This window comes from Pundamilia nyererei, unplaced genomic scaffold, assembly GCF_000239375.1.
Source record: "Pundamilia nyererei isolate P.nyererei 1_Seehausen unplaced genomic scaffold, PunNye1.0 scaffold00008, whole genome shotgun sequence".
Classification (NCBI taxonomy): Eukaryota; Metazoa; Chordata; class Actinopteri; order Cichliformes; family Cichlidae; genus Pundamilia; species Pundamilia nyererei.
This window is the reverse complement of record NW_005187409.1, coordinates 6,769,232-6,789,942: the sequence shown is the minus strand read 5'-3', so window position 1 is coordinate 6,789,942 and position 20,711 is coordinate 6,769,232. Positions and strand designations below refer to the sequence as shown.

Genomic DNA, 20,711 nt, shown 5'->3' with positions numbered 1-20,711 from the left:
ACACACACACACACACACACACACACACACACACACACACACACACACACACACAAAACCAAAGCACATTGTTTTTTGAGTTTAGCAAAAAAATGCAACATTCACTGAAACAAATACCATCCCTATACATAAATAAATAAATAAATAATAAACTTGTGTCTTATCTAAACACAGGAAGATCTACCACTACGTTTTTATAATCAGCCCCTACAACATTTAAAAGGCAAAAGGTGTGCTGTCATCTGTCTTTTAGGGAAATGTAAAATAGATTCCCTCCAATAAAATGAACCTTTTGGGATTATAACCTTCATATTTGGTCATTAAAACCCTTTAATATCTACCAGGCCATATAACTGACATTTACGGTGACATTTTACATGGTTTATCTGCTTTTTAAGTGTCTTGCAGATAAGAGTGTCCACACAGGAGCACAGAGCAGTGTTCCTGTGACAGCCCAGGGATGAGGATGGTCCTGTCTGTGTCCCTGATGGGGGATCCCATTGCTCTCTTCTCATCCAACAATCCCACTGAGCATGTCAATATGAAACACTATCTCCCCCCACACTGGGGCCATGCAATCCCCCCCCCCCGTTACAGACAAGACGGGCTTATGCTGCATCTGTGAGGGGGGGACTCATGGCGTGGGTATGGAGAAAAGTGTAAATTAGACTAAATCAAGTCTCCCAACAGTAAAACACATTTTCACTATATTGCGCTCAATGTAAGCGTGATTTACTACACGACTTCTGTTGTATGTGCGCAGAGGAGAAAAAAAAGCGGGCCGTAAAGCTTTGTTTACCCAACTTTAGAAAAATCCACAGCCTTGTAAATGTTGTCAGATGGCCAATGCCAGTGTCTTTCAGCTTAATACCACCTATATTAAATAGTTTAAATATTTCATAAGGGCGGTTTTTAGAGCGAGGGAGGGGAAATCGTTAGCTGCGGTAAAGTTTCATTAACTGGTCCCCATTTCGCTGCGAGGCAAACTCATCTCCTCTTATTGTAATAAAACAATCTCTCTCTTTCTCTGGGTTCTGCTCTCCACTCATCTCCCTCTCTCTCTCCCTCTCGCCTCTCTCCTTCTCTTTTACATCATAATAATACACTACATCCCCTTTAAATGCACTATTACTTACCGCTGCCTTTTCATATTGTAACATCACGGGCACTTTAGCGACAATATAAAAGCGTGTCATTCATTATTCAGAAGCAGCCGGCCTCGTCCCCCTTTTAAAAAGTCAGGCGCGCTGCTGAAATTGATAACGGCGAAGAGACGCGCAATAAAAACGCAGCCCCCGGGTACCGAGCTGCAGCCCAGACCCCCGATTATGCAGATCAAGTGGTAATTTCTCAAACAAATCGCACTCTTTCACTCTTTTGTTGTCGTTTCTTTTTGGACTTTTGGAATCAGGGTGTCAGCTTTATATTGCCTGTGGAAAAAAAAACGAGGATTGATGTGCATCTTAATTGTACCGGCGGTAGGTTTTTCCGAAACAGTGCCTAAATATTTTGGTCTAAACGAGATCACCTTAAGGCTGCTTTTTAAATGGACCCTCAGCATCTTCTTTTAAACTTATATTTTTTTTTCTTGCTGTATCCACGACCCAATGAAAAAGTCCGGCACTTTTTTTTATCCAGCATTCACGCGATCAATGAATTTACAAACCTGGCAGAATGCAAGCTGGGGTTTCTCCTGGGCTGTTTTTGGACAACCCGTGCCATCGTGGAATCCCGGAAGGTCAGGGATAACGTGTCATAATCAATCATAATCACTGGATTACACCAGATTACTAACACCCAGCATCTGCAACGAGTGCTCTGTGCGGACTGGTGGGACTACATTCACTCTGTGCAGGAGTCAGGATAAATACAATAATTATTCATTTTCTTGAAACAGCTATTCAGCAGTTATTGCCATGTAGGTGTGACTCATCCTATTAAAAAAAAGTGTCCGTGCAATTAAAAGAAGCTGAATGTGTGTTGTGTTCTGTTCACAACTCCGTCATAAGGGAATAATCTTTGCAAATATCATCAAGAGAAGAAACATAAAAATGTCTGAAATGATGACAGCTATAACAGACCAATTCTCCCCCATCAAAAGCCACCGGTGAGCTCACATATGGCAGGGCGAACCAGCCAACACTCTGTCCATATTGCCAAACAATCACCCCGGGCCTTGTCCCATCGCATATTGCTTCATAAGACTTTATTGTAAAGGGCGAGATATGGGTTCTTTAAAAAAACAAAACACACACACACACACACACACACACACACACACACACACACACACACACACACACACACACACACACACACACATATATATACATGTATATGCTCCTTTTTTGCATTTGATTTTGTATCACAAGCTGGAATTTAACTATTTAAATGTATTTAATCCGAAGATTTTCCCGGGTCTTAAAGTAGACTACAAAATATGTATTGAGTCGTTTCTTAAATAATTATTGATGATTTTTGATGATTTAAAAACAGCAATAGACTGACGATAGTAGCAAAAATTGCGCACGAAAACTCAAGAAAACAACAGAATCCATATAATGTTAAATAAAGTGTTTAAATAAATTAATTCGGCAATTAAAGCGCAGCAGTTCCAAACCAATCACGGATTAAATACATGAACAAAAGTCAACGAATATAAGCCACCTTGTCAATAAATGAGTATGTTGGGTAGCTACTAGTTTGTTAAAGTCCTGTAATGTGATAGCCTAAAAAGCCACCTGCCGCATCCCAACCCCACGCACATTTGTCTGTCCGTGAGACAAGTTAGTGAAAATGTGATTACCCGGTCACTTTGGGCGCCTGTTACATTGAATCTGAGCGGTTAGCAGCTTCCAGAGTCCGGACACTTTATCTGAAGTAGCCCGTGGCTTTCCCTTGTCAGGTCATTTAATGTGGCACTGGCTACCAGGAACAAATAAGGCCGTGTATTGCTTTGCCAAGCTCAATAGGTGCTGGTGATTCTGCCAACGTTCAATAAGGCTGCTGTCGTTTTTTTGTTTTAAAGAGCTACATGATGGGTGTCATGTCATGAATTGGATGTGCGTAATTACGCACTGGAGTGCTATTAACATGGATTTGGGGTGTTTATTTGCCTCTCGTAAGCTGATATTACTTCCCACATTTAATAGAAACGTTCGACCAGAGCATGAAGTAAATGTTTAGAAATTATTTGTAAGTAACGTCACACCTAAACATCCAGAAAATGTGATCACACTCTCTCTGTACTCGACAATAATGTGGTAAGATTAAAATTTTAAGTGTGACACTTCACGGACACCGAATTTCGTTTTACTGGTTTAAATTTAAAAGTCCGACATTTTACCCACCTGACAGAGTACAAAGGAATATTAAAAAATGCAAATTGTAACAACTAACTCTTTGTATTTGATTATATGGTGCGGACGAAGTGAAGGATTTAAATATAAACTGGGAATGTATCTTCTTCCTTTTTGGTGAGTTCTTTATAAGGTGAAGAATATTTGTAGGGGATTATATCACCAAGTTTTTTTTTCTAATAGCTTTCAGCCAGTTTTCGTGTGAACTTATTATTCTTGCACATTCCACATGTGTCAAGAAATGACAGCAGCAGTATGAGGACAAATGATTCGCACTTTGCGTCTAGCCTGAAAAGTGGAAACGGGCAGAATTTTCAGTTCGTCAGACTTCAGGGTATGCAAAAAGTTTTTCCTTTATTTACTACAAAACTTGAAAAAAGTGATTTTTCAGGATGTATTTCTGGATACGAGCAGAACATTGACAGGTAAATGACAAAACGTTATTTGGTTGAAATGCTAAAATCCATCGCCAAACAGCAGAGAACATTGGTCCTTCCCCCCGGGTCCGATTTTTTAGATATTCCATTTACATTTTCATAGAGTTATTGCTTGCTCCCTGCTCTCTATTAGAATTACAAGAAACGCCAAATGAAATACTGACTCACTCAGACAACATCAAGATGCCATATCTTACCATATATATAACACGCTGACGCCCGTGGTTATGTGAAATCTTGATTATTGTGCCAAATCGTTGGCCTACCCCCACTGACATTCAATCAGTCATTCCAGTGCCAGCCAATGAAAGGTGGAGAGGGATGGAGGAGGACGGAGCTACTAGACGGAGCGTTTTGATGCGCTGAGAGGAGGACAGAACGTCACATCTCGCCAAACGCCCATCAAACTTTCACCACAGCCTGTAGAGAGGACCCAGTCCTCTGAAAGAGGCCTGTTAGAGACAACCGGGACGCGCTGGACTCTGGGTTTACGGCTGGATAGCGATGGCGACACTTCTGATGATGAGTTTTGGTACAGTTTGACCTCACAGCGAACAACGCCTAAAACCCCCCATCTGCTTCAGTTTTCTTGCCCTTTTTGCGACCGAGCGAGGAATGGAGCAAGCACCAAGCGCGCCGAGCCCTCCTCCAAAACCGGCCCATCACGAGCCCATAAGCTTCGGCATCGACCAGATTCTGGGAGCCGGTACTGAGCCAGAAAGCGCGCGCACGGCGGGAAGACAAAGTGGATCAGATTTAAGTAACGGAGACGGTTATTACAGTTTGGGAAGCCCGACTGGGGCCAACGCGCCCTCATATACCGCGCTCTCGATCTCCCTCTCCGGTGTAATGCCTCCGGTGGAGGCTTCAGGTTCATACGGAGAGAGCAGGAGTCTGGGCAGCCGGGGAGTCATTCGCGTCCCAGCCCACAGACCAGTGACAGCCCCGGGACCCCCGGCCCCCGTGCAAAGCGCTGTTCCTGGCTTTGGAGGTCTGTGCTTCCCTTGGATAGGGAACAGGTTTGCCAAGGACAGAATATCAGGTAGGCCAGCTGTTAGAACTAATGACTTCCCCTCGTTAATATTTTATAATGTTTAAAACGGTAGTAAGTGCTGCTCAGCCATTACAAAAACCAGCACCTCTGCCAAATATCTGTAGAACTCTAAAGCCTATTTAATTTATTTGCCCGTTATTTATCTAAAAAGGCGTAAATATATAGAACATTGTGCAAGTTGTTGTTTTAAAAAATACTAGAATGCACTACATTTACAGACTGTCATTAAACGTCATCATCCGCTTTGTTCAATTGGCTTCAGTTGTAGAACTTGAATGTTTAATTTCTGCGTCACGTTTTTGCGAAAAACAAGCCCAGTGCATTAACACAGTTAAACCAAACAACCTGGCGTTGTTGCAGTTTTCTAATAAACATGAAAGTAACTCAAATAAATGCATTAATTTATGGAATTAAAGATAACTATAAATAAGCTGATTATTGGACTATGGAGTGATTTATCTCATAAATTTCAAGGAAACTGAAGCACAATTATGCAAAATAATAAAAGCTATAACCAGTTCTCTGTATTTATAAGGGTGTGTGAAGAGGATTTGAAACGTTTTTATTACACAAATAGTCCTGTGGCCTATTTTATTGAAGATTAATGGAAGCTTTTATGACCACAGGCCTGATATAATACATGTATTATATATAGTTGTAAATATACAGACACACAATTCCACGGTGATAGACCAAAATGCTTGTTGTTGCTCTTGTTCTAATTACCAGTGCCGCGAATATCTAAAGTTCACACAACTTCAAGAAGAAATATTTACTCGCTATTTATTATTGCTTTGTTTCAAGATTTGCTCAGATTTAACTTGCTTAATAAATATAATATAAATCACCATATTTCACATATGCACCGCATAAACAGGGCACTGTTGTCGCACAGGGCAGATTTCTGTGATATTTGGCCTTGGATCTCCACACAGAAATCGTCTGTCTGCTGCTGTATAAAATCTCACCTCATATTTATCGCTGTCTCCCCGTCTCTCCTTCCTGCAGCGGCTCTGGTGCCATTCGCCGTTACGCGGAGAATAGGGCACCCGTACCAGAACCGGACGCCTCCTAAACGGAAAAAGCCGCGCACCTCCTTTTCAAGAGTTCAAATATGTGAGTTAGAAAAGCGTTTCCATCGACAGAAGTACCTGGCCAGCGCCGAGCGGGCAGCTCTGGCAAAGAGCCTCAAGATGACAGACGCGCAAGTCAAAACCTGGTTTCAGAACCGCAGGACCAAGTGGAGGTTGGTATGAAATGTCATGATAACATGTGTCAAAAGTGATGCCCGTATAGGAACTTAAAAAAAAAATTCCAGGAAAAATCGTTGACTTCTTTATTAGACGCTGAAAACACAAACTTTCCACTTTCCAAGTGACATCTTCCTGTTAACGGACTCAGTCGCAAAAGAAAACGAATACATAAATGTGACTATACATTTACAGAAAATATTTAAATTTTAGCTTAGTGTAGTATGTTTAGTATGTGGAAATAATTTTGAAGTTTAAATACTTTAAATTCCGACCAAATTAAATTGAAAAACTTCTAAAAAAAATAAACAAATAAGTGAAACTAATTAAATTAAATAATAACAAGGAAGGGTTTTGTATTGTTTGATTAATCAGCCCTTAATTCACCTTTCAGATTCCCAAAATATTTTTACTGAGTTCATTTTTATGCTTCGAACAGATCTATTGCATCGCCATCCTTTTTCCTAACAAGGCACAGCTGCTGTTTTCATCTTGCAAATAGCAATCTTCCGACTTCAAGACTTTCTGTCGCTCTCCTTTAATCGTACACAGCCTTTTTAAAATTATTGAACCAAAATAATGTTTCATTTCTCTCTTTTTTTTTCTTTTTTTCTTTTTTTTAAGGAGGCAGACAGCCGAGGAGAGGGAGGCGGAGCGTCAGCAGGCCAATCGCCTCATCCTGCAGCTGCAGCAGTCCGCCCTCCAGAAGTCCCTCAGCGAATCAGCGGTATCAGATCCACTGTGCGCCCATAACTCCTCCCTGTATGCGCTGCAGAACCTTCAACCCTGGGCCGAGGAAAGGGAGTAGAGACCAGACACCAAGCGGTAATCACTGAGCATCCTCTAACAGCCCTGCGAGGATACTTTAATTAAATTAGACCTACATGAGGACAGTAGGACTTACTGTGATCCTTACTGTGGAGGGGGGAAAAAAGTGTGACCAGAAAAAAAACAAAAACGGAAGAACCCGATTGAGTGGTTGTGAAAGTGGACCTGAAGTCGTGGTGAGTCCTGAAGCAGAAACTTTATTGGACAAAATGTTGCAGCTCTGTACTTGGAAACACCAGGACTACACAAATTCAAAGGATACGAAAAAAGACTTACCACCATAAAAAATTCTCGCCACCATGTGATTGATGGAGGTAATTAATTCTCCACATTGAGATGCAAGAATCAGTGTTTTGTAAAGGTGTGGTTTCTCAGTGCGACCATCGCCTTAGTCTACCCTACTTAGTGGACTTGATTACAGCTGGCTCTGTTATTACCTTTTTTTTTTCTTTTTTTTAATTTTAGTGGGAGGATAATCATCTCGGCCTGCACTCCAGCAGCTCCACAACAAAGTGCACGGGTTGGAATGTGTTTATGAGAAAGGCCAGATCTCTTTGTGTTTTTATCAAAGTACAAAACAAGAATGTCTGCTCAAAACAACGAAGATAAAATCTACTTCCTCTTTAATTCTTAATTGTTCTGGTGTTTAAACCTTCATTTATAGATGTACTCACTCTGACGAGACTACAGCGCACCATCACAGTCACCTGTAAGGCGCTCCAACAAAATTATAACAACAGTGTTACATTATGGACAGAAAAGAAAAGCTATTTTAAGGAGTAATAAACAGAAAATAGATGCTTGGATTTGGTGGTGCGAAGTGAGGAAAATAGGAAACAAGCTGTAAGTTGGGGAATAAAAGGAGTGATGCATGTTCAGTGATGGTGAAGTTTGGGTTTTTTTTCCTAACGCACATTATCATGCTTTATTTGTGGGCCGTGTTCTTTGAAACGGAGGCACAAATGTACAAGTCTTTTTGTACTTACGTTGTATATGTGTACAGTATAAAATGTTGTTGTGACCCTTTTGCTCATGTGCTTATTTAAAGGTTTTACCATATAATAAGGTGTAAAACAGAAAAACCGTATGGAGCAACATGGTGGGGGGGAAAAAGCAGACGTTACTTGATTTTATTTCTTGAAAAGTTTATTGATAAATATAATGATTTTTTACAGTATTTCAATACACACATTATTTCATTCTGACTGTTTTAAGTTTGTCTGTCTGTTTGCCTGTCTATCCGTCCGTCTATGTGAAAGTATGTCTGGGGTTTGTTTGTTTTTGCTTTTTTAAATCACTATATTGGTAGCACAGTGAGTAGGCATGACAGTAAACCATTTATAAATGTATTTTTGCACTACTCAGTCTTCAAAAACGATGGCTCTTATTTGAAACATGGCTTCCATTCCTCCATAATCAGTGAAAAGGTCTTTACTTTCATCTTCTGTCTTATTCTCTGAGCTTTGTCCTCCTCTGCAATCTTCCCTTCAACATCTCTCCCTCACAGTGAAGTTTTGGTAGCTCTGAGTTGACGTTTTCAACAGACAGAGTTAAAGACAAACCTCGCCTCTCGTGCAAAAACACAGTCAGCTCATTTGAAGATGAAGCTACATGCTAGAATAAATGAGACTTTAATATTCAGGGAAATGGGACCGTCACACCGGGACACCACACACACAGACATGTGCACATCCTCGTATTGCTCTCCATCTGCATGCCGGGAAACCTCTAAATGGGCTCTTTATTTAACACCGAGTGGCAGGTAGAATAATTATAGGGTTATATCCAATCTGACAGAAGGACAGACAGGTAGTCAGAGACACACAGACAGACACCAGTGATTCAAGACACTGAGAAGAATCCACAGACACAACAGTTAAATATCTACAGTTGAGTCATTACAACATTCAAACACCGACCGACGATACTGGAACACACATTAGGAGTTAAGGAGGCCTCTGAGGACTGTTGCAAGCTGTCACAAGACCTAAGAATGTCACAAGCTGGGACACATTCACACGTTCAGCTCTGCAAACCTTTAGAGGCCTATGTTTGATTTTATGTCTAAAACTGGCCGAGCTGGCTCGGTGAGATGCTGCACACAGACCGGGCATCCCAAATGTAACCATTTAGCAAGATGTTGTGTATATTGCCACTGAGTTTTATGACACATATTCATTTATTACACTGTAGGAATCTCTTGTGCATGCTTCACAATATTGCTCATGTTCTTTGTATTGACACAGAAATTTATAATGCTCTTATTTAAGATTCTATTGAGCAAAGTGTGGGTTTGGATGCTCTCTTTGCTAAGTTGCATTCAGGAATTTAAGTCCTTGCATGGTAACAATTTTACATAATTCAGAAAGGCCTTCAACCAAATGCGAGAGGGGCAGTATTTACATAGTGGCACTAAGTGCGCACCATCCAAGATGACACTGACAACAGCAACAAACGAGGGAGGGAGGTGGAGATGAGAGAAGTGGTCACAGAAAGGTCAACTTTGTCTAAAGGAGGCTTTCCAAAACCAGTGAAGGTTTATCGCCTTAGATTTCTTACAGTAGGATGCCTTCCAGAAGGTTTTGTGGAAAACAGTCACACCCAAATTGACAAGCTTCTTGTCTGCCTTCTCTCACAAGTTAGGCTGTTCCTTTTGCTTGCAGATTCTTATTCATCAGTCCTTCTCCTCCTTCTTTTTCCTGTTGTTCGTTTCTCTTCTCACACTCTGTGCTTCGTCTGCTGCACCATCTCCCTCGTGTCTAGATGACATTTTCAAAGAGCTGGAGGGACCTCATAATGTTTTCATCCTGTGCAAAGATGAAGGAGAATTAAGAAGTGGTGACTGTGAGAAAAGAAAGTCGGCCAACAATCACCATTTAATTCGTTTTACTGGCCACTAGGGGGCAGTAAAGGTCCATAAATTTTTAATGATCTCTGCAGATAAATACTGATGGAAAACTGTACTAACAGCCATAATTAATAGCATGTACAGTGAGACTTGCAAAATCTAAGAGGCCTTCGGTAAATAATAATAATAAATAGTTAGCAAAACTGTTGTGACTGTGGTGGTCTTTTGTGCAGACATGCTGACATTTCGGAGAGCAAATGCACTAATAACATTAGCAACAGCACTGTAGTCAGCCATCATGTTTTCCATTATATGCAAATCCTGCATTAGTTAAACTATTCTCAGTGGAAGAAGCCTTTAGAGTGAGTTGAAGGAAAAAGCAAACAAGCCAGTACCTCTTGACAAGAAAGGATGAATTCATCAAGAGTCACCACACCGTCTCGGTTTTTGTCCATTTTCTGCAGATGGAAGAATACGTGATATTTAAAGCTACAAACACATTTAGTAAATCGGCCTATTTAAATCAATAGTTGAATCAGCGAGCTGCAAGTTACAGAAAATTTAGCTGGCTTAGACAGAAGCTTGTTGCTACCAGACAAGACTGGCACCAGGTCAGTGGGAGCCCCAAAGGACTGACATACTACAGTTTGCAATTACAGTTGGAGAGACCTGACCTCCCTAAGTGACCCCCACCTGTATCCACTCACTCCAGCTGCAGCTGATTTTCATAAAATAAATGCTGCTTGTTTAGCCTTGTCTATAGGGAGGAGACAGTTGATGAATTTTATAAACGTCACATTATCTAATTTATTTACTTTGACATTTAAAATCAGTTAACTCAGCTAGCTGAGCTGCTCAGTGTGTCCAGCTCTGCTGATATGACCATGTCAAGTGGATAGTGGATTTTTTGTGTCAGATTAGTTCTATAATAATATACGGAGCAAATTTGAATTTTTACCCCTACATACTATAAAATTACCCTTGGACTTGGAAACACCTTCATGTTCTACCAGAAGAGCTCGGACAGGTGACTGTGGAGATGGATGTATGAACATCTCTGCTTACAGTGCTTCCCCCACAGTCTAAGCAGAGTAGACAGGGATACGTTGCAGAAACTGGATGGCTGGCTTGATGGATGCATATTCAATGAGGTTGAGTTTCGGTCATTGTATATTTTGGGTGGATGTTGCAGCCAACAGTAACGGGTCATTTATTTTCTACTGTAGCGACTTTTGGATAAGTAAAGTAGGCAGTGCTAAGCTGATGTTGTCGGTTTCATTGAATATACAGCTGAAAACTCATCTTTTTAAACTTGCTTTTAGTTGATTTTTATTTTTATGTTTTAGCTTCTGTGAAGCACTTTGTGACTTTTATCTTGAAAGGAGCTATATAAATCAAAATTTACTTTACTTTTACTTTATAAATAAAGGAAGCAGATAATGGTACCTGAAAGAAGGCATCCACATGCTGTTTGGGTGCGTCATTTTTCAAAGCAGGGTATGTGTACTTCCCCATCATGTCATAGATTGCTCTGACGATGTCTGTCATCTCCTGTGAAACAGAACACAGACACCATGAGTTATGATGAATAAAACCTGACATGTGGAAAAAAGAAGTTAAGACAAACCTCTTTGTTTATGTATCCATCTCTGTTGATATCATAGAGGTTAAAAGTCCACTGTAGCTTCTCGGTGACAGAACCTCTCAGCAGGATGGACAGAGCTGTTACAAAGTCCTGATGGAGAACGAAGCAGATATAGAATGACAAACTGAATAAGGGAGGCGTATGGTAGGTGAGTATCAAAGAGCTGAGATGTAATGATTGGAAATGAGTGAGTATAAAGCAAACCTCAAACTTTATGGATCCTGTGTGTCCTGTGTCAAATGCATTGAACAGGTAGTGCGCGTAGGTGCTGGCATCTGCAGGAGAAGAAGAAAAAAGTTGCTAATACACTGGCAGGAAAATGTGCAGAGACAAAGATGAACATAAATGCAAACATCATAGCACACACACACACACACACACTTCACCTCCATGTGGGAAGAACTGGGAGTATATTTGCTTGAAGGTGTCTTCATTTACGACACCACTTGGACACTCCTGGAATGAGAGAGGGACAAAAGGACAAAGTTTAAGGGCAATGTGAAAACTGAACAAGCACAAACGAAGTAAACAGAGTACACAGGAGGGTGTAACAGTGGAGAAATACAAAAGCCGATAAGGCACGGAGATTGGATAAATCTAGACTTGATGATGATTGGTCATCAAAAAGCCATATTAAAGTTGCTTAAAATGATTACAGTCACCAAAGGTACATCTAATTACAGTTTCTGACTATCACAGCAGGGTGTCTCTTATGAGACTATTTTTGATAAAGAGCTTTAAGCTAAAGAATGCAACCTCAATATAAAATATACTTTACGACAAAAATCTGTGAAAGTAGTAAAGAACAAAAAACAAAACAAAACAGAGTATATCTGCATTAAAATGGTAGTGTTACAATTAAGTGACAAATGAATAAACTCTCCTAAAAACGCAAAAAGAAACCTGGAATGTTTAATCTCACAACTTACTGCATGTTACTGCGTGACCACAAATGCAGACTGTACTCTGGCCCATTTATTTACCTGTGAAAATTATTCACTCTGTCATGAAGCAGAGTCATTGTTACTGAAATTAAATGTACAGACTTACACAAAGAAAACCAGGAGGATAATAAAACCACTTTGTTTCACTAGAAGAAATGTAACAGTGTTGTGTACTTTGAATCCGGGCTTTGGCAAACATTGGCTCAGTATTAAAGAAGAGATTATATATTCTCCGAGATTTAGGCAAACCAGGTTATTGCACAGGCGTGCATGTAGCACCGCAGAGGATTTTTTTGTAAATCAGAGAAAGAAAAAAAAAGGTCTGCATGTCCAATATGATGATGGATGCTCATAATGATCTCCACACTAATTTGTAGCTATTTAGGTAGGTCAGCTCAGTAAAACCCATAGAGTGTATTTAAAGGTAGATGTTATGATATACCTATCTCCCTCTACTTGCTGCTTGCAGTACAGGTTAAAAGCACCACCTCTGCTATCATCCGTGTATATAAGCCAATACAAAGTTTTAAAAAAAATTAAAAACTACATAAATACAAATCATTCAAATGTCTTTTGCTACTGGGTGTTTTTCTTTGATTTAAAGAGATGTTTTTATTGTTTATGCTCTCATACTCAAGTTACAGACAGTTAAGCGGGAGGAAAGTCGTGATGAAAAAACTGGAGGTGAAGTGTTGCAGTGCACTTTTACAGTCACTTACATTCTTGAAGCCCCTGTAGAGCACTTGGAGCTCTCTTTTACTGAAGTTGGTTTGAGCTTCTAGCTGGTCGAGGCCCTCCGGTCGATGGCAAACCATTGTCATCTCCAAGTCATCATCAGCTTTGTCTAAAGGGGAAAAATATAGGGGGGAAAAAAATTAGTATTAAAGAGTAAAAGGATAGATGTAGACAGGAAGGGAGTGACTGTTCAGATGAAGAAAAAAGGACAACATTAGCTCAGTGAAGTCATATGTATGCACCGGGTTTGAACAATGTTGTTGTCTTTCTGAAAAGCCGAATGATACACACTGTGACCAAAAAGGCGAAGGAGAGGAGAGGATGAAAGATGGAGGTGCAGAGAGGTAAAGGTCAGTTTCGCAGCTCTACGCTGCTCCTCTTACTGGCCCTATCATTAACAACTCATTACTGTCCTCGCTGGAGGGGAGGTTGAAAGAGGACACACCACTGACTCTGACTTAACACACACACACACACACACACACGGTGGTTATAGGTGAACACAACAATATAAAATTAAGACATTTTCTCTCGCCCTCTTTTAGAGACACTCATTTACACATTTAAACCAGTGAACAATTTCCCCCCAAAGCAATCTACAATGTAATAATTATGCATAGTGTTATAACTGTGCATAATTTAATAGAAGTAGTAATAAAAATTCTGAATATGATAAAATGGTCATGGTGCCCCCGTTATGTTATCAGCCCACTGAATGACTGTTATCAGTAGGCGGCCTCCTCCACAAACTTCCAGGCTCAGTAGGAAGTTATCACCACATTTACTGGCGATCGTGCCGACTTGCTGAACAGAAAATAACAGGTGTGGAGTTTTTTTTATTTATTATTATTATTTTTTTTAATGCAAAAAGATAATACAGGGAAAAAAAGCTTGGGTTAAGCTTGTAAAATGGCCCATACTTCACTGTTTCCATAACTTTCTGCAGTACAACTAGCATTAAAATGCACAGCTTACCAGATGGTGAGTCATGCTGTGTTCACATTATTCCATACCAGTTTTTTAAAACATGCATATATGAAGAATATCAGCCAATATGCACTCACCAGCGACACAGTTAGGCACCCTTATTCATCTGCTTGGTAACGCAAGTATCCGCCATTTAAACAGACCTCAGTGCATTTACATTCCAACCAAATTATACAGAACAGCTTCTCTGAACTCACAACACTCTGGCATTACACAACTGTTGGTGGTGTAATGTCGTAGGGGATACTTTCTCTGCACTAATTGGGCTCCTCATTATCAACAGAGCATTGTTTAAACTCCACCTGAGTATTTCTGCTAACCATGTCCATCTGTTTATCTGACCTTTATGACCAGGATAACACATACTGTCTCAGAGCTCAAATCATCTCAAATTGGTTAGCTGATATGAAAATGAGTTCACTGTAATCAAATGGCATTCATATTCACTGGATCTCAATTTAACAGAGCGCCTTTGGGATGTGGTGGAACAGGAGATTCACATCTGCAGCCGATAAACCTGCAGAAAGAAACTATGTGATGCCACCACCTCAATATTAATAAAAAAAATCTCTGAGGAATGTTTCCAGCACCCTTCTGAATCTGCGGCTAGAAGAATTAAGGCGGTGCTGAAAGCAAGAGGGAGTCCAACCAAGTACTACCAAGGTGTACCTAATGAAGTGTATCCCTAACAATCTGTATCGACATTGGCCACAAGAATCCAGCCAGGCTCTAATTAAAGCTGAAAAGGGCCATGGAGTGGCGTGATAAGATTCCAGCAGTAGACACTATTAAAATTAGCAAATGGCAGAAATAAAAAATAAAAAAGATGTTGCTTTTGTTGAAATAATGAGTTGCTGAGTTTAATGAAGGCTGATGCCTTAATGTCTGACTAAGCAGCATAAGAAAAAGATCCCATTAAAAGCTGAGAAAATCCTCAGAAATGTTTGTTCTTTTCATTTATCCTCATGAAATTAAGGCTGAAAAAAAAGGTGAATGGTCCTATTAGTAGAAGCTGTTATGCACTTCCCTGTGTTTGCATCAGTTAAGAAGATCTATGAGAGATTGCAATCACCCAGTTTGTTTTTCATAGAAAATTATGGACCATTTCCCCTTTTAGCACACTAGTCATTATCCCTATCAAAGTCACTATTGTGCCGACTGCTGTCCAGACGAAAATTTAGCTGAATGTGTTTTGAACAGTATCAGGCACAGTGACAGTGTCCAGCACAGGCACAAAGCTAAATCTTTTGAATGGTTCCCATTTAGCTTTAATTGGTGTCACGGGGTGCAAGGTTCACTCTGTCCTTGGCAGTTCACATTTTGAAACATTAACAGTTTTGAAATGAGACATTTTTATCTGTGTGACAAAACCATTAGTGGTTTGTAAAGCTTCATTACACCAGTCCCTCTTCAGTTCTATTCTCCCAGTGAATGATGGGTACTGAGATGGTATTTCACTGAGCAAGGCAAAGACTGCTTTATCTCACTGCTAAATTAAGCCTGAACTTTTCAGATTTCAGATTCAGTATTCAGAACTTCACACAAAAAACCTCAAGTTTGCCATCGTAGCTTGAATCAGCAGGTTTGAATTCTACAATCAAATACGATATACTGACTCTTTGGCCTGCTGACTCACACGTTTGTCAGATGTGGCCGTAGAGATGCTTTGAAACGGTGAGAATAGTCTCATGTGCAATGATATTATCTAACGGTGCACATGTCAATTTAAAGTATAAAAGTCACGATAAAAAAATCCAAATAATTTATTACGCAATTCAGTAAGTGCTTGCTGAATTGTGGTCTCACATTTTGTACTTTATGGGAGCAGTATGACTTTATGACTTTGTATAACTTATAATGTTGAGTTGTAGTCTCTTTATATAGCTCCTTACCCCTCCTCCCTCAACGTGTTCAACGCACACAAACACAGCTACCTGCAAACACACACACATGCACACACGGTCACACATCACTTGAAGGTCATTTTCATCCCAGCAGATCAGACATTGTCAGCGTCACACCGGGGTACTGAGGTGTAGGTTTTGAGGTTCAGGCTCACACACAGAGACACACAACTACACACACACACACAATCGTGTGAATTCATCTGATAGGCCTCTAATGCCTAATCATACCAGCACAGTCACCATTACACTCCAAGCAAAATAACGACCAGACACGACGTCCGTATTATAGTAGTATCATATATAATCACAAAGGGCTCCATTATAGAGAGATTGTATGTTTTAGCATACATAGCATGTGTAAACACGTATATCAACTATACTAAGGTCTTAAAAGAGAGGGTGTCTGATTCTGTGCAGAGCTGGAAAAGCCCTTTAGGCAGAATCTGTGATTCATGGACCTTAATATCAATACATCTAAGGTAAGTAAATTTAAAGAACAAATACCTCACAGGTGAGATGGGGAAGCATTAGTTAACATTCATACACCTTTAAAGAGTAAAATTCCCCCAGAGACTAAAAGTTCCACTGATCATCAGAGAGAAAATCTCCCTTGTGGTCTTCATTGACTAAAATCATCTCAGTTTCTTCATTTCATTTCATTATGAAACAAAGTAAAACCAAATGTAGGGAAATTTTGTAATATATCCAGCACTATGGCATTAATATATATTTTAAAATATGCAAACGTCAAATTAACAACTCAGACTACAAAGTTCTGGAATGAATCCCAACACCAGTGGCACTGTTAACATATAGAGATTTTCTTAAATCTTTGGTTTTTATTGAGCTGTGGCTGTATGAGGCTCTGTTTTCTTTATAGTACATGACAGATGATGTTTCTGTACTGCAGCAGAATTATTATAAGTGGGAAAAGCAATGCATGTGCATGAGTCAACTGCAGATTCGCATCATTAAAATGAGCAGGAGAAATATATATATGCACGCACAAGTCCTCTACAGCAGTTCCCTGCTCTGAGTAGTTAATGACAGAAGTTCAGAATTCATGTGGGTAAGAGTGCAAATCTGACAACAGAACAGCCAGCAGCAGTTTGCATTTATTAACTGCTTATTTTTTTATTTATCCCTGTTTTCTTTTTTTTGCGTCTTGAGAAAAACTATAACATTCGCTTTGCTGGTTGACAGCCCAACAGCAGTGGAAACACTCTGACTTTGTTGGTTGACTTAAAGGTGGATGATAGTATAATGACTCACCCTCCACAGTGATGACTCCCAGCAGGTGCAGCATTTTGACGGCCCCACAGCACAGCAGAATGATGGCTATAGTATGTAAACTGTTCTCGCTCTGCTCTTCTCTATCCATTCTGATTATTTTCTTCTTTTCTTTGGACTCGCTGTTTATCCTGAAGCTTTCTGTCTTCAACTTTCCCGTACTTCCTTAGCCCCTTCTGGTTTTTATTCCTTAAGATGCTTAACTTTGCACAATGAGGAAAAATTGAACTCCAAACTTTCAAACACTGGTGGTGGTTTTTCACTACAATTCTAAACAAAGTTGGCTTTTAAACTCTTTCCTGCTCTCTCTCTCGTGATTATAAACTTTCCATCTATCTTGCTTCCTCCCACAGTGAAATCAGCACTCACCTGCCTCTCTCTGTCTCTGTCTTTTTATCCCCCCTTCTCTCTCCTCCCTGGGGCATCTTCCTCTCTTATCCTGACCTTCGCTCTATCCCACACACCCTCTCTCTCCCCACAGAGCCCCACTCCCCCCTGTATTACAGTCGGTGTCCTTCACTCTTTGGGGCTTTACAGTGAGCACACTGTAACAATGATAAACTCACCTTACACCGTACCGCCATATGTGTTTGTTTTGTGACTGTGTACAAGTTCATGAACAGATCAGGACTTGATTAATGGCTCCCATTAAGACACACAGTCAGCTTCAAACAACAGACGGCCTAATTCACCACAAAGTGACTTTTCTAAACATACCTTTCATATACCGTACTCTATAATATAAACAGCACTTTGTATAAATCAGTACCTATGAATACAGGCACTGAGAGAACATCTATTCTAATTTGCCCTGTGGGCTTTATAAAAATTGCAGCAAGCCTGAATAACAAGAGTATTGGGAACTATAAGAACTGCTATAACCTTTGTGGACCACCAGGGGGTAGCAAAACCTAACACAGAGAACAGTACCATGATTGCTAAAAATGTGATGCACATTTTAATGTTTAGCTTTCTCATAGAATATCAGTGCAGTGACCAATTTGAAAAGCTGAACAAAGATTTTTGCTCAAATGCGATTTATTTTAATGCATCCACACAATCAAAATCACAGTGAAATAAAGACTAAATTGTAAATTCTGTGCTCTTAACAAGATGGCACTCATTTAAAGTCTTTATGTGTATGCAAAGAGAAGCTTCACTAGCCAACTGAGCTGAAGTACAGCCGCTGACTTGCAGACTGCAGGGGGCTCTGCCGTATCAAGAGGTTTCCCACAGAGTTGTCGATTGCAGGTTTGCTTTATTTACTGTTGTGAAATTACAGTAGCAGTGCTGGGGAAAATTTAATTTAGCGGCAAGAGTAGAATTTAATCCAATTTGTCAGACATTTGCTCATTAGTATAAATGATTAAGTGTAGTTTAAGTTGTGTTCATTAGCTGTCTTCACTGGGATTTCTGTTGGGATATTATACACAGGTACAGCGAAACAACAAACACCCTGCAACACATGTTACACACCAGAATAACAAGCTGACACCAGATTATTAGTGGAAAGTTGAGAAGGCGTTTATTTTATAGCAGACAGAATACTAAACAGATTTGAATCTGCTGCAGGTCCTTTCCCCCGCCCTTTAAGCCAAGTTTCAGTGACCAGATTTAGAATGTCTCCTCTCTATGGCTCTGCGCAGATGCAAGAGCATAGAAGAAAAACCTCAGAACAAAATGGACAAACAGAGCAGTCTATAGCTTGACTCACAGGGACTACTAATACTACACTGACCTCATTATTCTAAATTTTTGCCATGATTATAACAGCATAAATATGACAGAGGATAAAGAAATGCAAAAAGGGTCTACTTTAAAGGTATAGTGTGTAAAATATTACCACTAGATGTCAGTAGATTGTAGCAAACTGAAATCTGTTTTCTCATTTGTAGTGAGTGTAGGCTTTTATTCCACTGTTTACCTCATCTGTCAATACATCTATTTAATCTGCAGGAGGCTATATAAACTTTGAAAGGGGTCGACGAGTCAGTAAAACTCAGTTCTTCTCAATGACAGCGATGCTGAGGTGAGTTTTTGAGGATATTGTGAAGTTTTCTGTCAGTAAGCACTGTTGCATTTGGTGTTAGCTGCAGTTAGCCTATATTAGCCCCTGTTAGCTGCTGTTTGCTAGCATTAGTGAAACTTTCTTTGAAGTGGCTCTAACAGTGTTGGACTTGGACATTAAGTGAATAAACTCTCATACAATGTGAGGAAGTAATCAAACTGTTTATCAGAAGGAAAGTGTGATTTTTAGGACACTAGAACCCAACATTAGCTGGCATTATTTTAGCTTATAAGGAGCTGTTTTTGATATTTAGCTTGCTTGTTATCAGAGAGGGTGAAATGTCTAATCTGCTGACAATAAATAATTGCATCAATACTGGGAATGAATAAGCATGTTTATGAATGTTTTTGGGTGTTACCGCCTTGAATTCAGTTGAGGAAATGTGGCGTGAGGAGAGGAGGAAGATGATGAAGTGGAAATGAGGGAGGAAACAGAAGTGGAAGAGGAAGAGAATGACATAGTGAGAAAGAGTTGATGAAAATATGCATTTACAAATACTAAATGGCCACAGATAGCTTGAAAGAGCTATTTACGAGTTATTTATGAGTTATTTATGAGCTTTCACAAACTAGTGTCCTCTCCTGCGTATGTTTAATAAATATATTTCTATGAAAATATATCAGTTTATTGCTAGATAAGATTGGTAGATACCTTTAACAGACTATCGTCTAACACTTCACCGAGTGAAGCTGTCATAGGACAGGTATCAATCCATCACAGGGCTTCATATGATATTCAGTGAAATAATACTTTTGCATGGACAACCTACCATCAATCCTTTGAAGCCTCTAACTTCAACAATAACTGAGTTTACTAACAAACAGCTAACAGTTTCCATTTGGCATATGCTCACCATCTTTGTTTACGCTCACGTGCACACACCCACACACAGTTGGCAAGCTCCGCGCAGGCTGTTAGGAGTTTTTACTGATGCGCGAGAGGATGGAGACAGTGTGGAAAAAACAAAGGCAGAGCAGCCTTGTACAAAGGTATTTTCTAATTCTACTAACTACAACTGTTCAATTTGGCACACATTTCTATTTGGGAATACAAAAAAAAATACAGCACTTTAACAATCCTGTCATTTTCATAAAAATCTGCCTAAATCAGTAAATATGATTTTTTATGATTTTTTAATATGATGTTTCTCAGAGAGAAAAACAGTTTAATACATTTAAGGAAGCAAAGGACTAATAGATTTTGAAGCAAAGAGGAACACGCTTCAAAAACAAAGTAACACACACAGACTTGCTAATTTCATACTAATTCTACTCTACTGTAGCTAATCCTCTTCATCCAAGCAGTGATTTATAAGGTACAGAGAAAATGAATGTGCTCAGTGAGAATTTCACAATCGAC

At 39.7% G+C, this 20,711-nt stretch overlaps 2 protein-coding genes across 4 annotated transcripts in view; one reads left to right on the top strand and one right to left on the bottom strand.

Annotated features, from left to right (window-relative positions):
* Positions 1–4,175: 4,175 nt before the first annotated feature.
* Positions 4,176–7,945, top strand: tlx3a (T cell leukemia homeobox 3a). The gene is made up of 3 exons (XM_005723191.1): positions 4,176–4,838; positions 5,859–6,096; positions 6,725–7,945. The coding sequence occupies exons 1-3, from the start codon at positions 4,412–4,414 to the stop codon at positions 6,906–6,908; spliced, it is 849 nt and encodes a 282-aa protein (XP_005723248.1). The 5' UTR covers positions 4,176–4,411; the 3' UTR covers positions 6,909–7,945.
* Positions 7,946–8,069: 124 nt separating this feature from the next.
* The window catches only part of kcnip1a (Kv channel interacting protein 1 a), a 45,751-nt gene continuing 33,109 nt past the window's right edge, over positions 8,070–20,711 (bottom strand). For all 3 annotated transcript variants that reach the window (XM_005723189.1, XM_013907921.1, XM_005723190.1), the window contains exons 2-8: positions 13,085–13,209; positions 11,808–11,877; positions 11,626–11,696; positions 11,404–11,511; positions 11,223–11,327; positions 10,172–10,234; positions 8,070–9,735 (exon numbers count right to left, since the gene is read on the bottom strand). In XM_005723189.1, the coding sequence (XP_005723246.1) occupies positions 9,688–9,735; positions 10,172–10,234; positions 11,223–11,327; positions 11,404–11,511; positions 11,626–11,696; positions 11,808–11,877; positions 13,085–13,209 (590 nt within the window). In that variant the 3' untranslated portion in view covers positions 8,070–9,687. The remainder of the gene's footprint in view (positions 9,736–10,171; positions 10,235–11,222; positions 11,328–11,403; positions 11,512–11,625; positions 11,697–11,807; positions 11,878–13,084; positions 13,210–20,711) is intronic.